Here is a 13176-nt window from a genome sequence, read left to right as displayed (position 1 = left end):
CTTTTACATCATTTGGTCAGTGCTTTCTGCCCCATAATAACTCAAAAACGTAGAAAATAACAATAAAAAAAATTATTAAAATTCATACACACATAAAAAGAATTCATAAACAACAATTTAATAATTCAAAATACTGTCCAGTGAAGAAAAGTGCCAGTTAGTGGATTCTATTTATTCTTAAACTGAACAATGTGGAAAGAGATGGTTTTTATAAAATATTTACATCATTTTCAATATTTACTTTTACATCATTTGGTCAGTGCTTTCTGTCCCATAATAACTCAAAAACGTAGAAAATAACAATAAAAAAAATTATTAAAATTCATACACACATAAAAAGAATTCATAAACAACAATTTAATAATTCAAAATACTGTCCAGTGAAGAAAAGTGCCAGTTAGTGGATTCTATTTATTCTTAAACTGAACAATGTGGAAAGAGATGGTTTTTATAAAATATTTACATCATTTTCAATATTTACTTTTACATCATTTGGTCAGTGCTTTCTGTCCCATAATAACTCAAAAACGTAGAAAATAACAATAAAAAAAATTATTAAAATTCATACACACATAAAAAGAATTCATAAACAACAATTTAATAATTCAAAATACTGTCCAGTGAAGAAAAGTGCCAGTTAGTGGATTCTATTTATTCTTAAACTGAACAATGTGGAAAGAGATGGTTTTTATAAAATATTTACATCATTTTCAATATTTACTTTTACATCATTTGGTCAGTGCTTTCTGTCCCATAATAACTCAAAAACGTAGAAAATAACAATAAAAAAAATTATTAAAATTCATACACACATAAAAAGAATTCATAAACAACAATTTAATAATTCAAAATACTGTCCAGTGAAGAAAAGTGCCAGTTAGTGGATTCTATTTATTCTTAAACTGAACAATGTGGAAAGAGATGGTTTTTATAAAATATAAATTGGTGGTGCATTGTAAAGCATTAATAAATGTGCATTAGTAAATATTGATGGAGGTAAGTTTAAGATTAATGTACCATTAGAAAAGTGGAAGGATTTTGTATCGAATTCTTGTCAAATATAATCATGACAACTTTTAGAGCAACTCAGCATCAGAACATCTAGAACGATATTAAGGACATTTGATCACTTGATCATGTGATCGTAATCAGTCATTACATAAACTTTGAAGGTACGATGAGTACCACGCTAACTCCTTTTCAAAAACCAACACAATACCCATTTGGTGATTTAATTTCAAAAATTTAATAAATCTTAAATTCTAATTTACAATCAATACACCTTGATGCTGCTACCGTCCTTAATGAAATTGATTTATAATGGAGAATTTATTTTTAAAGAGATGATATATTTTTTTAAAACCAAATTTGATAGAAATATATATTTATTTTTAAAATCAAATAGCATAATTTACTCACTAGAAGTATTTGAAAGGCATAGAGAAAAGCTAATAGATGAAACAAATGAACCGGAATAATGGAAAATTGCAAAAGAATTTTATATGAAGACATGGTTATTATTATTACATGCTCTTACGGAAATGACTCGATAAATCTCATAGTTGAGTGGTTTCCTTTAAAATTATAGAATTCTTCTATTAAAAAAGGGCAGTTTGGGTTTTTTTAACTCCGATTCACATAATGTTCAAAATGTGTTTTTTGAACTTCGGGTGATATGAAAAGTGCAGATTTGTCAAAATCTAAAGATAGAATTTTATCACGATTATAATACATTCTCTGTACCTTGTATACGAGGAAGTAAAAATTCCTCCCACATCAATTATAATTCCTCAAGAAATTTGTTAAAAAAAATGAATATTCATTAGAAAGTCATATAAAGTATATAAATTAACCACAAAACTTAATACTAAGTAATAAGTAATCTTAACACTAGAACGTACGAGATTTCGAATATCCTTAAACGCTTGCCAATGTCGTTTCAACACCGCAATATAAAATATATAAAATAATTGTAATAACCAAATAATTGCAGTACTACTGTTCAGTAGGGTTTAGTTTTAAGTCTTAATATTATTTCATGTAATTATCATATATTATGATCCTTTTTATAATAAAAAAATGTGACAAAACAAATTACTTCTTCCGATTCTTCTCAGTCTTCTGTTATTTCTCCATCGGAATCTAAATTTGAACAAGACAGCTCACCACCATCTCAAAAAGCTCTCGCAACAAATTTCATCAGGGCATAGACCTTTTCTACGAGCCATCGTTTCAGGGTGTCTGTTCTGCTCGAGGTTCGAAAATCGAATGGATTTTTTTAATGAACAGATAAGCAAATGCTGTGTAGCGAAACACTTAGACACAACAATTTTAGTATAAATGATTGATTTCAGCTGTGAATTCAATAACGCTGCATTCAAGATCAAAAAAATGTGCGTTAGTACTTTGAGAATTTTGTTTTACTTTCGTTTGTTGAACAACTGCTAATTTTAATGATAAATTTCATTGGTATCGAAACGACATCAGCGGATGTTCTGGGTATATTTAGTTGCAAATCTTTCCTAATTAACTTAGAACCACAATACTTTTTCTGTGTATTCACAAATGAAAATGATTAAAAATCACGAAATTTTTTCAAATTCCCTGCTAAAATGCGGAAAAGAGAACAAACTAAACAGGCTCCGGTGTCCAATCAACACCGAATTATAACACATATACCGTTTTCAAATGTGCTCATGTTCGTAACATTTTAATTTTTTGATCGTATAACAAGACTAATTGCTCAAAACCAATTTTACCCTATTTGAAGATTTGAATTTTAAACTATACCAATATATTTGTCATGCAAAATATTCATGGATCTTAGCTTACTTTAAAAACAGTTTTTAGATTATTTCAAAAATACATTCGGTATTTCAATTAAAATCAAATCAAATGAATTTTATTGTTTCATTTAATATCTGATTGCGTTATTTTTTTTCACTATTAAAACTGAAGAAGAAATTTCTAATTATTATTTACGAAGGGGAACTAGAAAGTAACATTAGTAAAATTACATTGCCTCTAAAGACAACGCGTAAAATTAAAAAAGATAATTGAATGCTTAAATTTTAAAAGCATTGCGATATCATAGAACAATGTTAGGAAGGTTCATATATATAATAAACGAAATTAACATAAAATTTTTCAAATAGCTTGACTTTAATATCTGGCTACAAAAAGCCGTAGCAGAACACCTTGTTGAGGAAGTCATAGTATCAAATTATATATACGTATATAAAAGATGAAATTGAAATGAATCAGAATAAGATTTCCTGGCGAATTAACTAGTCGCCAAAAGCGGCAAGTTAAAATAAAAGGTAAAAAAAAATATTATGACTACTTGCACACATTTTTCCGGACTGTTGTGTCAGCGGAAACTATATATTCTCTTTCTTATTAATTAGTCCACAAATAAGAAGTTCAGTGTTCTGGAAGGAAGACCCCCTCCCCCACACAGCTGGCGTGAGTTTCCTAGACCGGATACTGAATAAATATTCAGAAGGAAAAAATTTTGCAGCTTTGAACAAACTAATTCTACAACAATTGGTAAATTGTTATAAAAAGTAATTATTACTATGCAGAACAAATTTCTGTATTCTTTGTTCATTCTTAGTGTTTTGCTTGAAAAACAATGCTACAATCGATTTGAAGAAAAAATTTGAAGACATACACGTCGTATTTACAATTACAATTCCTAACTAACGGGAGAGGGTCTTCCAAAACCGTTCTCACTTCCTCTCAAATAAAGATTATATCCTACTTCTTTCTGGATAAAAATTGTGGATTCTGGTCAGGTCACTATATGTGTGAACACCATGAGTGTTATTTTTTTATATTAGTCTTTTTTTTTAATTTTTTGAGTTCCAGACTATGTATTTTGACTTTTAAATTTTTACTCAATGATATTTCCTATATTCTTGTATACTTAGGATTGCATTTTCAACCTCCCCCCCTTACATAAAATTCTGAATATTAGGGCAAAGTATGAACGCTACGAAGGCTTAGATTTTTACATTCAGTGTTCAGAACATAACAGTTTTCTGTCCACATACCAAATTTCATACGTCTACCTTTAAGCAATTCTGAACTATCGTATTCGCGGACAAACAGACATTGTTCCTTTTCTTTGACGTTCTGAAACGAAGGTTCGTTGAAATCTCGAGTACGAATTTTTTGACGATTACAATATTTTTTCTTTATATATTTCGCATTCGAAAAAGTAGAAATTGGTTCATTAAAGTAGTAATAGAATTTATTTCATGAATCATTTTATTAGAATCTTAGCAATACCCCGTCCATAAATTAATATTTATAAAAACTACGTTATTTATGTAGCATTGTTTCCTTTCTTGTCTCTTAGAAAGTTTGACTGAAAAGGCATGAAAACACTTTAACTCGCCTTATGGAATATAAAATATCATTTAGGTACTGAATGCGCTTTTGTGCAACGTTGAATGCGTAAGATACAAATGAATATATTAATTCAACTTGCTCCTGTAACATTCCCAAATGTTTCAAGATGCCTTTAAACACAAATCAATAAACCAAAATTTGGAAATTCTTTTAATTGCAAATGCAGTTGTTATAAATGTAAAAAAGTCTCTACGTTAAATTAAATTTCGATAAAGTAAAAAATTAATAATAAAAAAAAATCCTAAACTTAATTCGAGCGTGAACTTACGTGTGACAAAACAATTTTGAATACTTTTTTTCTTATAAAGCTTGTATTTAAATCGCACCTATCCAAAAGCAGATTCGGAAAATGTTATTTAGATGAAAAAACTTACAAGTGACTAAGTCCACCATAAAGTCGTAAATCAAAGAAAAAATATTTATTAATGTAAATTAATCAATATAATTATATACTAATGTAATTAGTATAATGATTACACTGAAGAAATGCATGTGCTGCCATCTATAGTAAAAAATAAAACATAGAATAAATAAACTATGCACCAACTATAAAGAAATCTCTATTAATAACAAATATTAATGTGTGCTTGCGTGTTGGCGCTCTACAAGCGGACCGTTTGTCCTACTCAAACTAAATCTGTTGCATCATGCTATTTTTTTAAAAAATTTCTTAGAATTTTAATTAATTAAAACGAATTTTGGAATATGACTATTAATTCCAAAAATAATATTGCTAAACATTATTTTTACGCGGATTTAAAATTCAAGATATTTTCTATTTTACTTTCTCAATTTAATAGTCCGGTAATTTTTTTGAATGTTGGAAATTTTAAAAAAATATGCTTTGCCTAATTTCGAACAATATCTTACATTGTGTTCCTGAAATTCGATCCATTATCATTATTCCATCAATTGTTTAATAGCGGGATTTTCTTTTTTGGCTTTCAACAATGGAAAAAGTATTCTATTTAATATATGTGTAATTTAGAAAGTAAATAAAAAACGTGAAGCTAAAATTCCATGAAATTTAAAAGACAGGTGAACAGGACCTTCATATTTTTAATAACGCTGTAATGCCACTGGTCTCCATTAAAATGTTTAATGTACAAAATAAACAGAACATAAGTAAGACAATTAAAGCTTTAATGTCTGATAGTTTTATAGAACCATGAGATTATATAAAAACGATTTAACTGAAATTAAATATTACCAATATTCTTTGCGACCAGATGATCGTCAAGGGCGACTAGTTATAAATAAAATTTTATCTCTAATCCAAAATATAACTTAGCAAAATAAAAATTACAGAAAATTGCATAAGTTCAAAATAATTCGAAGAAAAAATATTTTTTTAAATGCAATTAATATAGTTCTGTGCAACATTTTATCTAATATTTCTGCTATTACTTGGGCAGTTGTTTGCAACCAACGATTTCAGTATAATATTTCTTTGAAAATTGAAGCCTTTTTATCATTTTATTAAAAAAATTATGATATTTTTAAATGCATAATGTGTTTTCAGATATAATGATGTGTACATGTCATTTTATAAATATGGAAATCTGTGTAATTTTGGAACTACAAAAAAGGAGAAAGTTTTGGCAGATGCTTTTCACAAGCCAACTAGATCAAAGGGAAAATAAATGGTTAAGATAGGAAATTGCGTTTTTCCTCTACTTAGACTCAGGAAATTTTTTCGGTAACTGATTTTGCTCAGAAATTAAATTCCTAAAATAAGAGTTTTAATCTCAACTTCGATTTCTTTTTTATTTTATGCTTGTGACACTTTATAGGAGAGCTCACATTAGTTCCACTTCCCCCTATCTTCTTTCTTCTTTATAGCTCTAACGCATATGAAATTGAAGAAAGAAATAACAGTAGAGGACTGAAAAATTTCTTTTAGTTTGTACCTTCATTAAAAAGACATCTAATATCGCAATTCGATTTTATAACAAAATACTTTCTTAGATCTATTAAAAATTTTCTAAAAGTAAGGCTCTGATTAATGAGAAATTTTGCATTCAAAGAAATTATGCAATTTTTATGGAATTCCAGCTGTCTATAATATTCCATAGATAAATCGAAGATACGAAAGGAACGAAGGTATAGATTTGATGAATATAGTATTTAATTTGGCAACACCGGCAACCAGCTAATTTGCCAAGGTTTGGTTTGGTTTGGAGTTTTTTGGCGCAAGGGCCAATCTCGGCCAAACTGCGCCATACGTGCGATAAAAAAAGTTTCAAATCTATTTAAGTAACAGCACTTAAAGCATTAAGAAAAAGGAGTTAAAATGTAAAAAAATAAATGATAAATTCCAAACATCAGTTAAAAAGTTAAATGCTCGTTAAAAAGCCGATACTTTTCAGAAAGTTAAAAATATCTGGATGGTGTTTCTCTCCCAGCAATTCTGAAAGAGTTACATGAGATGAATGAAAGTAGCGAGAGCGATGATGATTATAGTTCGGACATTCTATTAAAATGTGATAAACATTTAATTCAGTACAGCATGTAGGACACTTTGGCGCATTCTCTCCAAAGAGTAAATGTTTATGACTAAACCGAGTGTGCCCTATACGGAGGCGAGTCAGTATGACATCTGCCCCTCGTATAGGCAAAACTGGCCACAAGCCAATTAATGGTTTAATAAGATGCAATTTATTTTGGATCTGTTGGTCCCATGTCACCTGCCCATGTCACCTGAAAAAATATATTTTGTGACAGATATCTGAATATCCCTATAAGGGATTTCATAATGTAATAAGGAAGAAGCAGTTTTAGCAGTGTAATCAGCTTTTTCATTCCCTGCAATTCCAACATGACCAGGGATCCAGCAGAGTAAAATGCTAAAACCCCGAAGATGGAGAGTCTGCAAGAGTTCCAAAATTTTAATAGCGATGGGATGCGTATGAAAGTTAAAATGATGAAGTGCCTCTAAAGAACTCATGCTGTCGGTATATATACAGCATTGATAGTGAGATGAGAGCGAAATCTTCTGTAATGCAAAGAAAATCGCCATCAGTTCAGCAGAGAGAATTGAGAATGATGTATGCAGACAGAAGCTGTGAATCTCGTCGCCAAAGATGACGCCACAACCAACATGTCCGTCTGACTTTGAAGCATCGGTAAATATTGTAAAATGCGAGGCATAATGGGAACGATGAGAACTAAAAAGTTGTTGGAAGATTACTGGAGCAGTCGTAGTTTTATTAAAACCCAAGAAAGTATTCAGAAAAGAAAACTGAGGAGTCTCCCAAGGAGAAAATGCGTTAAAATCAATTGACAAGATATCAGGAACTTCGAATCTGGAGTTTTGGATTACGCTTTCGACTCTCTCACAAAAAGGAAGTACATGAGAAGGTCGAGCATTATATAATCTTTGAAGAGTAACAGGATTGGCCATATGAGTAATAGGATGATTGAGAAGAGGTTTCGCTCGGAAATAATACTGCAATGAAAGTTTTTTTCGCCGCAAATGCAAAGGCATTTGGTGGCACATGACGTAAAGGCTCTCTATTGGCGACGTCCGAAAAGAGCCTGAAAAAATTCGTAAGGCAGAATGATGCACTGTATCTAGCAGGCGTAGCGTAGCAGAATTGGTAGAGCCATATATTAAACATCCATAATCAATCCTAGACAATATTATGGCTTGGTATATGCGTAGTAAGGATGTACGATCGGCACCCCAAGACGTACGAGAGAGTACCTTGAGTATATTCAGAGATTTCTCGCATCTCTTTCGCAATTGTGAGATATGCGGAAGAAATGTGAGCTTCCGATCGAAAACCACTCCCAGAAACTTCACTTGATCGACAACAGGAATTGGCTCATTACGAATGAAGATTGACGGATCAGGGTGAATAATTCGCTTTCTGCAAAAATGGACACATCGACTCTTTTTAGCTGAAAGAGTGTGTCCATTTTTATCACACCAAGTAACCAATTTCGTAATAGCATTTTGCAACTGCCGCTCAATCAAATGCATATTACAGCCTTGACAAGAAATCTGAAGGTCGTCAACGTACAAATTTCCTTGAACAGATGGTGGTAACTGATTTAATATGTCGCTAAAATGCATGATAAAAAGTGTGACACTGAGAACGCTCCCTTGTGGAACGCCCTCAGCTTGAATAAAAGGATCAGAATAAAATTTCCCCATGCGTACCCTAAACGTACGAGATGATAAAAAGTTTTTTATAAAAATTGGGAGCTTTCCCCTAAAACCCAAGTTTAAAAGTTTCTGAAGAATTCCAAAACGCCAAGTACGATCATATGCCCTTTCTACGTCAAAGAAAATGGAGACGAGGTGATTTCGTCGCACAAAAGCGTTGCGAATTTGAGTCTCCATATGGATTATATTATCAATAGTGGATCGTCCTTTACGGAAGCCACTTTGCATAAGCGGAATACATGCTAGTTTCTCTAATTCAAAAACTAGTCGGGCATTGACCATACGCTCGAGTGTCTTGCAAATGACACTGGTTAATGCAATCGGTCTGTAGTGCAGAGGATTAGAGGGATCTTTACCCGGTTTCAGAATTGGAATTATCAGAGCTTCTTGCCACTGGTTTGGAAATATTTCTTCCTTCCATATTCTGTTAAACAAAAGTAACAGATTTGAGAGCGAAACGGCACTCAAATGGCGAAGCATACTGTATGTAATTCCGTCTGGGCCAGGGCTGGTATCATGAGCTAGGGATATAGCTTTTTCCAATTCGAACATCTTAAATTCACAGTTATATGGATGGGCTTTACGAGCTTGAAAATTCAGAGTGAGTTGTTCTGCGCGATTTTTAGTTGCTATAAATTCAGAACTATAGGATTCAACAGCAGAAACTTGTGCAAACGTACGCCCGAGAGTATTGGCGATATCTAATGGGGAGGAGTATGTCGTATTCCTGATTTTCAGAACAGGAAAAGTAAACTCCTGATAAATTCCATTAGCCGCCTTTACTTTTTTCCATAATTGCTTGCTTGAAGTGCGAGATATAATTGATGAAATATATTTAACCCATGATTCCCTCTCACTACGACGACGAATGCGACGAGCAATAGCTTTGGCTTGTTTGAATGCGACAAGATTTTCTGACGTGGGATACCTTCTAAAGATATTCCATAATTTCTTCTGTTGTTTATGACTGTCACGGCAGTCCCCATTCCACCATGGTCTCCGGTATTTACGTAGTCTTGGTGAACTTTTAGGAATGGTTTTGTTTGCAGCCTTTATTAAGACATCAATAACATGTTGCACTGCCTCCGAAATGTCTGCCACACTGACCATAGTCTGAGTAATATTTGCTAGTTGCGTGAAACCGGCCCAATCGGCCCGCTGGAATAGAAAACGCTGTGGAAGATGTATTCCGTTGTGTCTATCAGCATATGAAATAATTAACGGGAAATGATCACTACCATGGAGATCATCTCCGACTTTAAAATTCAGTAAAGGCAATAACTCAGGAGAACAAATGGCCAGATCAATGCTATGAAATGAGCGCGTGGGTTCATGGAAGTGTGTTTTCTCTTCATTGTTCAGCAAACAGCGATAGTTATTGGCAATAAACTGCTCAATCTGTCTCCCGCGAGAATTCGTACGTTCCGAACCCCACAAAATGTTATGCGCATTGAAATCACCTAATAATAAACAAGGCTTAGGAAGTTGGTCCACTAAATTGTTAAGTTCCTGTTGGCTAATGACATCATTAGGTGGCAGGTAGATAGAGCAGACTGTAAATAAAATCCGAGTATGAACCTGCACAGCCGATGCTTGAAGGGAGGTATGTAGAATAAGAGGGGTGCTCGGATATAGATTAGATGTTAAAACACAGACACCTCCAGAATTATTCACTCCAGTGTCTGCATCCTTCCGAACACAGTTATAGCCCCTTAATTTAAGTGGAATATTTGATTTTAAGAAGGTTTCTTGTATACCAATACAGACTGGATGAAAAGTGTTACAAATGGTCTTGATGTCTTGAAATTTGGAACGGATGCCTCGACAGTTCCAGGAGACGAAAGTACCCATTAAGAAATCTAGGTTGCATCAAAGATATTGGGAACATTTGATTGAGTTGTTGAAATATCACAACTCATTTTAAAATCTTCATCCTATTCTTCAGATGGATAGAGAGAAATTAAATCAGTACTTTTGGAAACGCCGCCGAAAATGGATGTCAAATCCTTGTGGACTGTGCCTTTATTCGCCAGTCCAAGAGCAACGGAGTTTCGAAAGAGTGATTTTTTTAATTTAGAAGGCACGTCTTGTGAAGATAGGCCACGTTTAGACAGTTTTAACATTAATGATTTCTGAGATTTCGATTTAAGTTTGTTTTTATGTGGTCTGGAGGTTTCTGTAACATTATTTGATGATTTCTCTGAATCAGAAGTGGGGGAATTTTCATGAGTTTTGGTTTCAACAGTTGTTTTTACATTAGATCCTTGAGCAGCAGTGATACCTGGTGTAGGTGTCTCAGCCATAACTTTGCGCCTGGCTTCAGGGTAAGGTATATTTTCCTTAAATTTCACAGCAACAATTTTTTTCTCTAATTGCCATTTGGGGCATAAACGAGAATAAGAGGCATGGTTGCCGTTGCAATTAACGCACTTTTCAGGGGCATTGCACTCCTGACTATCATGCCCTTTCTCTGCACAACGAGCACAGACAGGTGTCCCGCGGTAGGCTGTCTTAGCGTGACCAAAGCGTTGACATTGATAACATCTCAGAGGGTTGGGGATATAAGGCCTAACAGGCAATTTCATGTAACCAGCTCTGACAGTTTCGGGTAGTTTAGGTTTATGAAACGTAAGAATTAAGTGTTTTGTAGGAAGGAGTTGTCCATCCCGTCGAATATTAATACGGCGTACATGAGTTACTCCTTCAGACCGGAAATCCTCGGTAATTTTTTCCACTGTTTCATTAAATAATTCGCCACATGTTATCACGCCTTTACTGTTATTAAGGGAAGAATGAGCCTTAACAGAAAAAGGTATAGTTGATAAACTTTTAAGCTTAAGTATTTGATGGGACTGCTTCAGAGATTTTACCTCTACAAGCAAGTCACCTGAACGCAGCTTACGAATAGAATTTACTTCGCCAAGAGAACCAGAGATAGCCTTTTCGACAAGAAAAGGAGATACTGTATGGAAAGTTTCATTTTTTTCTGAAATACGGTGAATGACAAAAAATGAGTCGTAAAGAATTTCACATGATTTTGCGATGTTCATTCGTTGCCCACTGAAGGGAGAAAAGTTTTTTTTGCCCATATGACATTGCAGGCAATTCGGGTCCGGCGGCACCACCCACCACGGAGCCCAACAAGGGATGGCAGCCACCGGCTCTGATTTCACCAGCCTCGGTACTTACCATAGTGCTGACCAGTACCTATACGCTTGGAGTTACCCCCGGGGACAGTGACCACCCTTAACGCCAAGCCCAAGGAGTAACCCCTTCGCTTGATCCCTAGCAGACTAGCCACTCAGATGACTAGGTACCAGCCGATTGATGCACCGGGGACCACAGTGCACCACCCGTCTTTCTAATGGGTCGCCACGCACGGCAAACACGTGGGGTTTTGGCTGTCCATGAGAAGCAAGAAGCAAACAGAGCGGCGACAGCTTCTCATGGAGAGCTCCCTCGCCTGGCGTCGAGGGAAGGAAAAAAAAGCAGAAATAAGAAGGCGTAGGGGAGTTTGAACATGAAGGGAGTAAATATCTCTGGGTACCTCGGGATTGGGACACCCGTACTCACCTACAGTAGGTGAGCCCCTGAGGGGCTAATTTGCCAAGGAAATTTAATCTTTTATGCATAATTTCCACGATTGCGTTAATAAACTATTTTTCTATTTTGCCTACTAATTGCCTTTTTTTCATTAAGTACTAGAAACTTTCTAATGGAAACCAATTCCATGACATCACAGTGCTTTTAATAACGTCATTGCCTAACTCATCTATCTGCTAAGTAACGTGGTATTGTAATTTTTTTTTAATTCACCATGTGAACTATGCAGATATTAAATAGTAAACTTCCTTAAATATAAGTAATATAAGGACATCACGAGATTAAATGCTTGATGAATCAATGGAAACGGTTTGAATCTCAGTGACAGAATGAATTCTATAGTTGAATATTAGGCAGCAATATTAATTTATAGAAAAGCGCTAAAATGTAGAAAATATGTCATTGGAAAGATTTTTTTTTAATTTTAAGATGATATAAAAATCATTTGTGTCAAATTCATAATTCCTCCATAACGTCCGAAAAATCATTTTCGAAAATTATGGAAGAAAAATTTATAATTTTCTATTACTTTATAATTAATAAATATTTTCCAAAAATAAACTATCCTAAATGCTCATTTCCTCCCTTCAAAGTAAATATATGCCAAATTTAGTAGTTCTAAAACAAATAGTTTGATCTCTTTGATTTCACACACTTTGACATTTTGTGTACTTTACTGTCTTAAGGGGATTGGCAGTTTATGTACTTAAAGGACATTTTGGAGAAAAATATTTTAGTCCATAGATTCCATAACAAATATATCGGCTGTATAACATTTTCAAATTCTGCTTCATTTTCAGATATAAGGAGATAAATCCTTATTAACACAAGATAGTGTACGGTATTTTCGTTTGATATTCAGCAGTATTCAGTATAGTATATCGATCACCAATCAGTGTACTGCTGTACAAAAATATAAATTTTCGGAAATGCCGCATCACACATTAAAAGAAAATTGTCATTGACTAAAAACTCTTTACACTAAC

General features: G+C 33.6%; 1 protein-coding gene across 1 annotated transcript; it reads right to left on the bottom strand.

Annotated features, from left to right (window-relative positions):
• Positions 1-10521: 10521 nt before the first annotated feature.
• On the bottom strand, positions 10522-11637 carry LOC129987488 (uncharacterized). The gene has a single exon (XM_056095464.1). The coding sequence runs from the start codon at positions 11635-11637 to the stop codon at positions 10522-10524; it is 1116 nt and encodes a 371-aa protein (XP_055951439.1).
• Positions 11638-13176: the final 1539 nt, after the last annotated feature.

The sequence above is a fragment of the Argiope bruennichi genome, chromosome 10 (genome assembly GCF_947563725.1).
Source record: "Argiope bruennichi chromosome 10, qqArgBrue1.1, whole genome shotgun sequence".
NCBI lineage: Eukaryota > Metazoa > Arthropoda > Arachnida > Araneae > Araneidae > Argiope > Argiope bruennichi.
Note: the sequence above shows the minus strand (reverse complement) of the source record. Positions and strands in the feature narration are given on the sequence as shown.